General features: G+C 36.9%; 2 protein-coding genes across 2 annotated transcripts; one reads left to right on the forward strand and one right to left on the reverse strand.

Annotated features, from left to right (window-relative positions):
- The first annotated feature begins 2,195 nt into the window (after positions 1-2,195).
- LOC306878086 (uncharacterized protein) lies at positions 2,196-7,372 on the forward strand. The gene is made up of 4 exons (XM_079430192.1): positions 2,196-2,344; positions 2,489-2,557; positions 3,579-6,590; positions 6,884-7,372. Exon 3 carries the CDS (start codon positions 3,600-3,602, stop codon positions 4,503-4,505), a length of 906 nt encoding a protein of 301 aa, XP_079286318.1. The 5' UTR covers positions 2,196-2,344; positions 2,489-2,557; positions 3,579-3,599; the 3' UTR covers positions 4,506-6,590; positions 6,884-7,372.
- LOC306878085 (glutamate-rich WD repeat-containing protein 1-like) lies at positions 6,900-12,719 on the reverse strand. Its single transcript, XM_079430191.1, has 7 exons — positions 12,501-12,719; positions 9,874-9,991; positions 9,598-9,760; positions 9,249-9,459; positions 8,692-8,834; positions 8,412-8,603; positions 6,900-7,508 (listed from the first exon to the last, which is right to left on the reverse strand). Exons 1-7 carry the CDS (start codon positions 12,712-12,714, stop codon positions 7,200-7,202), a joined length of 1,350 nt encoding a protein of 449 aa, XP_079286317.1. The 5' UTR covers positions 12,715-12,719; the 3' UTR covers positions 6,900-7,199.
- Between the last annotated feature and the right edge of the window lie 1,057 nt (positions 12,720-13,776).

Raw genomic sequence — 13,776 nt, forward strand, 5'->3', positions numbered from 1 at the left:
GATAAGAAGTTCAGCACTTTTAGAGTTTCATCCCTTTATCTGATGTGAGCGTAAGTATTGGAACAGTTGCCTCACAGGTCTTTCTAAGTGATCAGCTGTGTCCTGTTGCATTAATTCTTCAGATATTAAAAGCAGGGAATGTGTCGTATCAGTTATATCCATTACTTCTGTATTCTGAATCTTGCATTCGATGATGACACACAAACCAGGATGAAGATGAGGGAGCTGACTTTGAGAGAAAAGCAAGCAATTTGGATGCTAAAAGAAAAGAGGAAGTCAATTATAGCTCTAGCAAAAACAAAGGGCATGGAGAAATCAAGAGTTTGGAAACCACCAGCGACACCAGCAACCAACAACGACTTGATCGGCTGAGAAAACAACAGTAGCTGTTGACAGACAAATCATAAAAGTTGTGAAAATGAACCCTAAAAGACATGTCTGTAAAATCACCAACTAGGCTACTTCCAGAAAGCTGGGGTGATACTCTGACAATTTACTGCAGGAGACTTTGACACAGAATTACAGATGCTACACAGCAAGATGCAAACCTCTGACCAGCACCAAAAATAGAAAGGCAAGATTAGAGTTTGCAAAAAAGCACAAAGGTGAGCCAGAAGAGTTTTGGAACTGTGTTTATGGACCGATGAGACAAAGATTAACCTTTATCTAAGTGATGGGAAAGCAAAAATGTGGAGAAAAAAAGGGAACTGCAATGATCCCAAGCATATAGCCTCATCTGTAAAGCATGGTGGAGGTGATGTCATGGCATGGGCATGCATGGCTGCCTCTGGAACAGGCCCTCTCAACTTTACTGATGACTTAATGTATGACAGTAGCAGAATGAATTTGGAAGGGTACAAAACCATCTTGCCTACCAATATTCAAGAAAATACCACCAGATTCATTGGGAAGTGCTTCATATTGCATCAGGACAATGACCCAAAACACCCTGCCAGTTCAGTCAAGGAATTTATAAGGACAAAGAAATGGAAAGTCTTAGATTGCCCAAATCAATCTCCAGATTTAAATCTGATTGAACATGAATTTCACCAGCTGGTGAGGAGAGTAAAGGCAGAAACTCCCCAAAACAAGCAACAACTGGAATTGGCTGCATTAAAGGCTGGGAAAAGCATTTTAAAGGATGAGACCTGAGTCTGGTGATGTCTATGGGTCACAGACTCACTGCTGTGATTGTGTACAAGATATCAGCAACTAAATAATAGTTTTTAGGCCTGGTTTCACAGACAGGGTTTAGACTAAACCAGGATTAGGCCATAATTCAATTACATTTTATAAACGTACCTTAGAAAAAACATTACTGGTGTGCATTTTGTGACAAAATAAAAGCATTGATATATTTTAAGATCAGTCAGAGCAAGTTTCTTTCAGTTGAAACAGCTCAGATTTAGATTTTAGTCTGGGATTAGGTTTAAGCCTTGTCTGTGAAACCGGGGGTTAATCTTTTATATCTGCCTTATGTTCAACTGCCAATACTTATGCTCACATCAATGAGTGGGATGAACTCTAAAAGTGCTGATCTTTTTATTTTGTAAAACATGTATGTGTTGAAACGGCTAATAATAAAATGTGATATTCTGTAGTTTTGTCTCATATTCATCTTTTAATCATATTTGTAAATGTCTTGACTCCACAGCCAACAGAGCAATTTTATTATTTTCTATTTCATCTAAAGGTTCAATAAACGGTTTCATTCAAATAGTCTAAACTAGATTTTTTTTTTTCACATGTTGTGCTTAACAGGGTCACCTTTTAACTTAAAAAAATCGTTAGCTTTTTCGTCTTGGCCTTTGCACTTCTATTATAATATTGATGGTGAAAATGATATAAGCTTACATGGAGAGATACAAAAACAAAGTACAGCGCTTTAGAACAGGTTCTGCTTCGACGAGCTCTGCTTGAAATGTTGACAGACAGGATTCCAAAACGTGTTTCATTGTGTTTCATCCGTGGCAATAAACTAAACACACAATGAACAAATAGTCCTATCTAAAGCTCTATATGCTTTACTCCTGAATTACTCCTGGTTCTACACTTGAGTGAGGTTGGACCGTATCCACACATTAAGAAGACGAAAATCAGTGTGAAATAATTTTGTGCCGACAGGAACATATACCTAGGCTGCTGTGAGTCAGTTTCATTCACTATCATACAAAACTCACGTCACTTCCTTGCCCATCCCTAAAGGAAAAAAAAGAAATATCGGAGAGAAGAGCGACGGCAGGAAAGTCAGTAAAAGAAGGAAAGCGAAAGATATTTACAGAAACATTTCGTTATAAGAAGAACAAATAGGCACAACCTCACTGATAAGCACACGGTGATCAAAGTAAGTTTAATTCCGTCCTTTTGAAGGAATCTGATTCTTTAACTCAGTTGGGCGCGTAACTTTTGCAGTTACTCCCACTTTAGGAGACCTCCATTGCATTTAGCTAGACTATTTAATAACAAATTAATTTTTGCTTTATTACAGCTTCATTGGACAGGGGGACGCATTCCTGGACACAAAGCAGATCTTCTGCTTAAAATTATCAGACCACTGGTAAGAGTTAGCCTACTTGGCTGCAATTAAACTATTTCGTTATCATTTAATGTGCATTAAATGTAGGCTACATAAAAGTTGTTTTATAGTATTCATCAGTTAAACTTGCCTCAGAATATCTGATTTTATTCACGATCTGTTAAAGGCGTCTAGAACTGATTCCTTTTCCAGCTGTTGCAGTTGTTTATGAATAAGTTCAGGTCACATAAATGGCGATATTACGCATGTCTTCGATTCTCAAAAGATCCTAAAATGGATTTTTAACAATAATAAAAAGTGAAATATAAATTATAAAATGTTTTGTCGAAACAATTAAATATATTAAAGTATAAGAAACTATCCCTGAGCTTTAGAAGAATTCCCTGGGCTTCAGAAAAGTCAAAATTCTGTCTGTTCATAAATCTAAATAGTAATTATTTAATTAAATTACGTGTTAAAATGATGTAACCGTGGGCACGTTCATAGTGTTTCTCTGAGACCTCGCGAGAAAGCTCGAGGGAAGAATGCATTTAAGATGCGCTTCACATACAAGTCCGAGCTTGGCTTTGGCGTCTGTCAGCTCCTCTTTTTCACAGCCTTTACGCAATCATACCTCTTCTTTGCGACGTAATGATTTCATACCTGACTGTGAATAAAATATGGAAATCTACCGAGTATTATAATCACGTGTCTTATATCTCATAGCTCCTTTAAAATTGAGTCCCACTGAATAAAAACTTGGAAAAGGGAAGATATTAAAACATTTGAATAACATAAAATAAATATTAAATATAGGCCTAATCAAATGTGAAAACTTATATTATTAATTTAGAATTTAGGAATGTAACTAACACTCAATCACATGTTATTTGCATAATACATTTAGAAACATTTTTACTTACAAGGACCAAACAAAAAAACACCAATTTTAAACAATAATTAACTTCTTATAATATAATACAGCAGAATAAAATGGTTAATTATAAACCATTTTATTGCACTTTAAATGTTTATTCCACCTTTTCCTTCATCTGACTTGCAGTTCCGTTCCTCATTTGCTACCATGCCTCTCCACAAATCATCTTCTCGAACCCCACGTCTGGACCCCACCATGATCTCCGCTCCACTAGGTGATTTCCGTCACACCATGCACATTGGTCGAGGTGGAGATGCTTTTGGTGACACCTCCTTCCTGTCCAGCCATGGCCCCTCTGGTCCGAATCCCACGTCTGTGCAACAACCAGTCATGGCAGCCAATGAAGAGACCACAGACAATAAGATGAACCATAACAATGAAATTGAATACGCAGAAGATACCGGTTCAAATGAGCTCCAGCACTCCGATTCAGTTTCTTCCTTTGACCTCGACTTCGATTTAGGGCCTTCGATTTTAGGAGATGTCCTGGGAGTGATGGACGGACTAACGATGGGTTCTCACAAAGACAACGAAGACGTGTTTAGTCCCAGCAGGAGCACGAGAGATGTGATGATGTCACCAAGGAACGCTGCCAATGAGTTGAGCGAGAGGATGACGATGGAAAGTATGACCAAAGAGGTGAGCCATCGAGATGAGCAGCTGAATGAGGTGAATGGCGTGAAATCAAAAGGGCTTAGGCCCAAAGTGCGATTCAGCGACAAACGCGATGAGATCATCGGTCGACAGGAAGTAATCGAAGGGCTAGATGTGGAAGTTGAAGAAGAAATGGGTTTGAGTCCAAATAAGGGGATACAAGAGATTAGTGGGAGAACGGCTTACGACAAAGACCCAAGACAAGCAGAGGTGGTTAATCGGAGAGAGGACAACTCTCCAAGCCTCTCTTCCTCAGTGAGCTCAGAATATGAGGGAGTCTCACCGCTGGACCGGAGGAGAGAAGACCAGCACCTTTCAGAAACAGATTCAGAGGAGGAAGCTGCCAATGGACAAGGATACACCTTTGAGGACGAATTTGATGATGAGATTGGCCTCTAAGAGGACATCGCGAGCGATTTGAGGACTAAAAATAAGTCATTGGTATATGGATCATGACATATGAACAGAATTATTCTTTAAAAAAAACATCTACACAGGGAGAGTTTAAGAAAATATCTTCTTGAGGCAATAACTGGACTATTTGGAACTTTCCTTTCCAAGTTTACAATGGTGTTAGCTCATTTTTGGAACTATTTTATGAAAATAAGAATGTTACTGTTTTGCTTTTTATTGGATTTTATAGCTACATATTTTGAAAGTCTCCCATGGATAATGTGATGTCTCAAAAAGAATAGCCTATGAACAAACCTACTCATACATTTCCCTTGGTCTCAGCTATATAATATTGAGCAGTAAATGTTCAGTTTTTCCAGTTCATAACTCCATTATAGGGCACTTTACCTTCTTCGGTTAACTGGAAACAGCTTGAATCTCAGTGAGAGTGAATACTTGCAGTTCAAACAGAATAGAACACAAAGGTGATACTTAGAATGACAGCTGACCTTTTAAAGCCAAATACAACAAAGTTATAAATTGTTTATATTATGGTTATCTATAGTGCCTTACATGACAATGTTTTCCAGTGTTTTCCATCTTTGTCTTCACTGAAAAGCCAATGATGAAGCTTTTCTTTTTGTGGGAAGATGCAAGGTTGCTGAACGCATTCACAAATGCTGGAATTTTCTCCTGGGAGTTTTCATTATTACATATGCATACATTTCTTAAAATGCAAAAAGCAATCAGATTGTGTATTGTTTTTTGGAGATGTACTCATTTAAGAAGTGTAAAAATGAATAGTTACACACTACAAAATAGTCTTAAAGCTAAACAGCTGCAAACTGCACAGCTTTTAAACTGAATGAAAACATTCTGGTTGATTATTTGACTGTAGCTCTCGACTAGATTCATAAAGAGAAGCATGAAAAGCTTTAATAAGTTGGGTTCATTTTTAAAAGCAGTCGCTTTTGTCTTGCTTTCACAGTTGTTTGATTTGAATGCTAAAGAATATATAACAGACAATCAGTGATTATTTTACACTCAAAACCACTCTGCCGATTGAAATAATGTAGATTGCGCTAGACCAAAATGTGTAATTAAAATTTTATTCAACTTTTTGTGGCATTTTGCATTCTTTGAATGTGCTGAAGGGAGGCAATTGCATTTATGTATAAGCATGCTATTTTAATTGATATATATTTTAATTTTAAAGTCAAGTAAATAAATGAATACTATCTTTAACTCTCATTTTATTTTCATTGCATCTGCGTGGGATCTTCTTGCCTTAAGATAGTTTCAGGAAGGTTGGATGGATTGATCGATTTATGGATGGAATTATAAATAAATAAAAATAGGATAGTTTAGTTCAAGACCTTTCAAAATAATTCCAAATGCTATGCGTTAGGGAATTTCTGTATATGCTGTTGATCATCTACAAATGCCACATACATGATTGACCACAAGTCCAGTTATTTGTCTTTGTCAGAACCGGCTAAAGAGTTAAAAAGGTAACAGCTGCTGGAAGTGGAGTTGAGTATTTACAAAAATGTCTCAGAAATTGGCTGAAAATGTAAACAAGTCCTTTCTTCACACGTACACTGGAGGGCATCCTTCCATATTAAAACCATTTCCTCTTTCCAGCAAGAGTCCCTGAACTCATCTCAGTCTTGATGGAAACTTCAAAGCACTCATTGAATGCATAAAAACCCAAATTATAAAATTTTCTTTTTAAAAATATAAACTTTTTATTTTATCTATCTTTTGCATATTATCTAGGCTTCGCAAATTTCCTTTAGGACAATTTACATTTGTTAACTGAAAACTTTATCTAAGGCAAAATGTAGAAGGAATTGAGTTGTTAATCATTTTTCATGAGAAAAAAAAAAAGTTTTCTGTTCATTATAAAATGTGTGAAGGCTATGGTTTTGAACAATAAAACCAGCAGTCTGCCTTAATTAAAACCAACAGTTTGCTTTTAGCAGCTTTAGACTGAAAAACTAAAATATCTTTCTCTGTTTTGTCCATTAAGTTAAGTTTTTTTTTTCTTTTTCTTTTTTTACAGACCGGATGCCCAAGTAAACATTTAAAGTAAAAAAGTAAAGTCGTGACGTATTGTCAAGTATGGTGACCCATACTCGAAATTGGTGCTCTGCGTTTAACCCATCCAAGTGCACACACACAGCAGTGAGTAGTGAACAAATGCACACACACACACACACACACACCGTGAACACACACCCGGAGCCCGGTATTGAGGGTGGAGAGAGCGCTGGACATTCCCTCCCCCCACCTACAATTCCTGCCGGCCGGGGACTCGAACTCGCAACCTTTCGATTACGAGTCCGACTCTCTAACCATTAGGCCACGACTTCCCCATTTAGTAAATAAGCTGGTGTTATAACTAATAAATAAAGTTTATATACAAACAACAGACTTGTGGATGATTCAGAATAGAGTTTTAACGAGTACAAATTAGTAATTTTATCACACAATTACATTATTTCTGCCTCAAGAAGTTGAAAAATTGCTTCCAGAAGGGGTAGAAAATGACAGAAATGCATGAGTCATGCATACATGTTCCATTCATCCATCGATGTACACTTAAAATTATACATCTGCACATTCTTTCTGCCTGAAACTGTCCACTCTCTCTCTCTGTCTCTCTTCTCACTAACTCACTCACACAGACACACACAGTTAAGCAGAAATAGTTCTGAAGATGTTGAATCCCGACAGCGCGGTGGAAATGAGAACTCCAGGAATCTGTGGGTGCCAGTGGAGCTCCTTCACTTCTTTCTGGCCCTGGTGAAGGAACAGTAGCTGTGGTGGTAGTTGTTTTAAGCCCTCTGCCTGTTCTCCACCGTCACATGACTCCACTGACAGATCCCATTGGCTGACAACATCATCAGCTCCAGAGGCGGCAAACACACTGGAGTCAACAGGGTTCCACTCCACTGACGTCACAGGAGCACTGTGCTGCTTAAAACTGGCCACTGGACATCCAGACTGAAAAAAAGAAACACGAATGTGATCAGTTAATAAAGCTAATAATAAGTTAATAAACCCAAAACATATAACAGATATATACACACATTAAAAATTTAGCTCAGATTATATATATATATATATATATATATTCAGACTTTAATTAAAGTCCACTTTTTCACAAAAAAAAGTGAAGTGTTCCTTTAAGCAACACAAAGAGTGACAGTAAAAATTAACAGACAATTACAAGTGACAGTAAAAACATTTAGAATGATATAAAGCCTATCCCTATCTATTTCAATCTATTTCACTAATACGGTTCTTTTAAACTTTCTATTCAAGGAGTCACAAAAAAATATATAGTTTACACAAAAATATTAAGCAACAACTGTTTTCAACATTGATAAAAAAAAAATCTCTTAAGCAGCAAAGCATCAGAATGATTTCTGAAAGATCATGTGACACTGAAAACTGGAATAATGGCTGCTGAAAATTCAGCTTTGCCAGCACAGGAAAAATTACATTTTAAAATATATTCAAATATAATATTACCGTTTTTACTGTATTATTGATCAAATAAATTCAGCCTTGGTGAGCACAAGTTACTTTTGTCTTTAAAAAAAGTCAAAATTTTGAATGGTCGTGCATTCATTCTAAAATTAATTCATAAATACAACTACTTTCAATTATTTTTGAAAACATCCTCACTTTACAGCACAATTTCACACTAATAATTTGCAAGTAAGCTTCTTTAAAAACCCTAGAAAAATATACCTGACAAACAGGCACGAAATAAATATGAAATAAGCCTGAAATGCTTCTGTCTCTTCATGTGATTCCAGACTGACTCGTTTCATTTAATGATTTAGTTGGTAATGCTTTAGCTGAAATATAAAACATTAATATATGTTTCCTCTTGCTTACCTGGAACTGCCTTAAATCCCAGACTTTCAGGAGGCCCTCATCTCCTCCAGACAAAATAAAAGGTTCAGTCCGGTTCCAGCTGATAACATTGATGTCTGAAGAATGAGCCTCGTTGGCTGAGAGCATGGAATTAGGTGGTGCTCTTATGTCCCAAATGCGAATGGACTGATCTACGGAGCAGGATGCAAAAACCTGGAGGCGAGAGAAAAGCACTAATTGAACCATTACATCCATTTGTCGAAAATATTTGAATATAATCATTCTCTTTTGACTGACATACTGTGGCTTCAGTAGGTGACCACTGCAGGTCCTCAACAGACTTGCTATGTGAGCTGAAAGGCCGTTGGTCAACCTTCCAAGTCCCGCCCTCCTGTGGCTCCCAGACGTGAATGTTCTTCTTGCAGTCGCCGCTTACCAGGCGTCCTGAGTTAGGTAAACGTGAAATAACTTGAGTCTTAGCCAGTAGTCCCATTAATCTAGACATTTGTTTGTATGGAGGTAAGACCCTGTTTTCTATGTTACATCCACCTTTTTTTTTTAAATGCAAGAATGGATGTGGCCATTTGTAACTTAAATGTGCAAGGCTTCCAGTGTCATCCGCTTCTAGTTATTTTAGCTGTTCAAAAACAGTCCGTTATGTTGCTTGATACTACACACTGGTTTTTGTTATCATATTTTAATTTTGTTTGTAACGCAAATATTTCTACTGTTTACTGCACTTTGCTGTTCTTCTATTGTTGCGGCAAATGATTAAGGACTTTCACACATTCACAGAAAATAGCTTACTTTTGCTTTGAAAAATAAGGTGGATATAATATTACAATCCAAATTACACACCTGGTACCTTGGGTGACCAATCAATGGCAAATCCTTCTGACATGTGACCAGAAAAACTGAAAAGAGGCGTGGCTTCCTTCTGCTGCTTGATGAAGGCTGACATTGTTGCCGAACTGTGCACCGCCCCAAGCTGAGGTCGGAGGTCAAAAATCTCCACCTGTCCTTTCTCTGACCAGAGCGCAGCAAATGTCTGTTCCCCTCGCTGGGTCACCTATTAAAGTAAAAAGATCATAACTTTAGATGATGAGTTAGAAGATTAAACTGGCTGGACTGGAGAAGCTGTAACACTTTAATTCTCCAGAATTATGAAAACTTTAATAAGAGTAAATATGAAAATAACTAGACTTACTCGGACTCTGTTGATCCCACCATAATGTGGCATCATTGCCAGCTCCAACTGTGGTTTCTTGTCCTCGTCCTCCTCATCTTCATCACTTTCTTCATCACTGCTTTCATTTTCCTTTTTATCTTTGTCAGTTTCATGAAGATTGTGCATGCGCATGACAATAAGCCTGGATAGAGATGAAAATGTCACCATCTTTGGAAGCCAAGCATAATAAAATATTAGGTGTTTGTTGCAGAACAATAAAAGTAGCAAGCTCTGACAGCATTCATGTCAGTTTACCTGTTGCTTAAGGCGGTGTCTGCCTGTGTACCAGCACACAGAATCAGAGAGAGAGGAAACTGCTCCCGCCCTTCTCCTTCACCATCACGCACCACATCAAAACTCAGACATGGGGCGCCTGCAGGGGAAAGAGATGTTTGCTTCTTATAAATCAATTTCAGAAGATAGCAGGTATCGAAACAGAAACATCTGGTTATTGACATTCAAGTTTTTCTGTTATGATTAAAACTAAAAGATATTTCATGACATTTTCCTGTTAAAAATACATCTTGGCCATTGGCACCGATAGCCTTGTGGGCAGCGCTGACATACAGCACTGCTGCGCTATGGGCGTCCCGAGTTCAAACACTGCCTCAAGGACCTTTCTCGATCACACCCCCCTATCTTTCTCCCACTTCTGACCTGTCCTGTCATAATAAAGGCAAAAATGCCTAAAACAAACCTTTAAAAATACACCCTGGCCATATTTCATTAATTTTAAAAAAGAAATAAAAACTGAATAAAAAAAATAAAAAAAAATATATAAATATATATATATATATATATATATATATATATATATATATATATATATATATATATATATATATATATATATATATATATATATATATATATATATATACACAAAAAAAAAAAAAAAAAAAAAGTGTACAAAAAAAAATATACGCTGGATGAAGAACTTCTTAATCTTAGGTTGGGACAAATGTTATTTTATTTTAGTATGTATGTATCCATGTATGTATTTATGGTTACATTTTTATTGAGCACAACAATTAATGCTCATTATTTTGTGAAGAAAAAAAAATATTTGTGCCTTTTGTGTTCATTGTTTATAATTACTGTTATTTTACTTTGCAGCATTTGTATTGTACAATTACGGAGCCCTTTAAGGGACATTGTGGTGGGAAAAATTTGGGGTGGGAGGAAAAAATATTTTTCAAATGTTTTGCGTTCTCGCAAAACTTATGTGTTCCCTCGAGAAACTTTTGCGTTCTCTCGCAAAGATATTTGCGTTCCTTCGCAAAACCAGTTGAGTTCAGACAAACTCTTCCCGTTTACTTTACAGCTTGCAGTGGTTACAGCTTGCATGTTCACAATGGAGAGGTTCATAGAGTTTTATTTTGAACTTGGACTCAAGTATAAAGAAATACAGTCAGAGCTTAGTTCAAGGCATGGTTTTGGGACATTCTAAAACGCCTAATGTGGCTTAACGTTTCAAAACAGACATTAAATCCGATAATAATAAATCCTGATAAAAATGATTAGGCTAACATTAATAACCTTATTAATAATATTACTAAAAGCAGAATATGAATGCAACGCCCTGCACATTAAGACTTTTCTTCCCCATAGAAAACGCTTAAGGTAGGCTAATGAAAGGTTCATACTTGTAACCTTATTAATAATATTACTATTAATAAAGCAGAATAGCCCAGAATATGAATGCAATGGATTTGGTATTTTTAAATCACCGTTTTCATTCATTAGCCTACCTTAAGCGTTTTATTGGGGAGAAAAAGCTTATGTGCAGGGCGTTGCGTTCATATTCTGGGCTTCTGCTTAGTAATATTATTAATAATGTTATTAATATTAGCCAAATAATTTGATCACCTTTTATTATTATTGAATTTGGTCCTCCAATGTCACTATTTTAAAGCATTAAGCGTTTTAGAATGTCCCAAAACCGTGCTTAAGCACCGACTGTATTTCTTTATACTTGAGTCCAAGTTCAAAATAAAACTATGAACCTCTCCATTGTGAACATATGGAGCTGTATGAACCACTGCAAGCTGTAAAGTAAACAGTCCGAACTCAACTGGTTTTGCGAGGGAACGCAAAACATTTGAAAAATATTTTTTCCTCCCTCCCCAAATTTTTCCCACCACATTATCCCTAAAAGGGCTCCGTAGTACAACTGAATTACAGTAATGAGAAGCATCATTAAAATAATCAAAAAAGTAAAGTGTCAAAATTACTGTAAAGAGAATTGTAAAACTGCCCTTAAAAAAATGCAACAACAAGAATAATAATAATAGTAATGTTATTGTCAATTATTTTATTATTATTGCACTGCAAATATGCAGCCTACATTGATAATCACAAAGATATTGTGACATTATTTTACGGACAATTAAACGATTTACCATTTCTCAATACTGTAACGTATCCTGACATTTTCAGTAACAATACAAACATGAAATACATTTACAAATATGTATACAAAAAAAGTTTTGGCAGTACCATGGTATTTTGATATGCTGTATGCTCATAGATACAGTACTTAACAGTATACCCACTTGTATGCGTGTATGTATATATATATATATATATATATATATATATATATATATATATATGATACAAACACCATGATTCTGTCGCACTGTGGAGCTACTGTCACTAAAACAAATTCCTCGTATGTGCAAGCAATGGCAATAAAGCTGATTCTGATTATACTAACATTACACATATCCAAAAAACGTTATTGACATGGTACTTTATTTTGTTGGTCGACCTATGTTGCCCCTTGCAATTAAACGCAAACCACAGCTAACCATATATCGACCGTGCATGTTTCTGTATATGTTTAGTTAGTGATCGGGCATGATGTTGAGCACACTGACCGGTCTGGCACTCGTGATACATGCGGTAAGCGGAGCGGTCCATTTCCAGCTCTTCTCCCGGCTGAAGCGGCTGCAGACCGGGGACATAGACTTTCCCCTCTCCATCTCCGTTCTGTCCTTCTCCCTCCATATCATCCTTGTCGCTTCCACTTGCCTCCATGTCCTCAAACTCATCGTCCTCCTGAGGCAACGTGTCTTCACCGGCCGCGGACATTTTGAGAGCGAGGTGGATTTCCGCTCCAGGTCACGTGGTTTAAAGCGCACGCTGAGCCCTGTACAGGGTTGGACGGCACTCAAGTCACTTGGGTTGTTGTCCCAAAGAGATGTTTTCCAGAAATCCTTTTACTTTTTATGTCTTTTTTATGTCTCAGACTGTAAAAATCTGGGCATGACTTGACGGTCTGGACACTTTACGATGGATGGATCCGTAGTTAACTACATTAGTTAATATGAACTAACAATAGGCTACTTAAAGCATTTATTCATCTAAATTCATGTTAAGTTGCAGCATTTACTAATAACTTTAATAAAGATTAATATTGTAACAGAAGCTCATTGTTAGTTAATGTTGGTTAATGCAACATTACCTAGCGGGACCTTACTGTAAAGCATTGGTCTCAAACTCAATTCCTGGAGGGCCACAGCTCTGCACAGTTTAGCTCCAACCAGCTCCAAATGTGTTTGATTAGGGTCGGAGCTAAACTGTGCAGAGCTGTGGCCCTCCAGGAATTGAGTTTGAGACCAATGCTGTAAAGTGATACTAATAGCCAACCATCTTTGTTTAGGAAGGTTTTCCAACTAGGCCAAGGTTTGCAGCTGGTTTAGCTTTACCAGTCTGACCAACTGAAAACTGGCCAAACCCCCTCAAAAACGAGCCAAATGGACCAGCAAACCAGTTTAGGTTGGTTTAAGCTGGGTTTTTTTCTCAACCGGGTTGGCCTGTGCTAGTTTGCATGTGGTTTGGCTCAATTGTGCTAATCCAAACAAACCCATTTCTGACATTTAACGGTAAAATCCTGCATCATGAACAATATCCATCAACAATATTTAGCTAAAATGTATGCTGCATGTTGACTGGGTAATTGTGTTTTATGTGTGTTTGTGAGATGTGCCAGCCACCAGCTGTACACTGTAAAAAAATAAGTGTAATTTTAACTGTAAATTTTTGTAAAAACGCTACTGAAAAAAAAAAAACTGTTAACAGTAAGTTTCCGTACTATATACAGGGAAAAACTGTAAAAGATTGAATCAGACATTTCATGTAATTTTACAGTAA

This window comes from Barbus barbus, assembly GCF_936440315.1.
Source record: "Barbus barbus genome assembly, chromosome: 12".
Classification (NCBI taxonomy): Eukaryota; Metazoa; Chordata; class Actinopteri; order Cypriniformes; family Cyprinidae; genus Barbus; species Barbus barbus.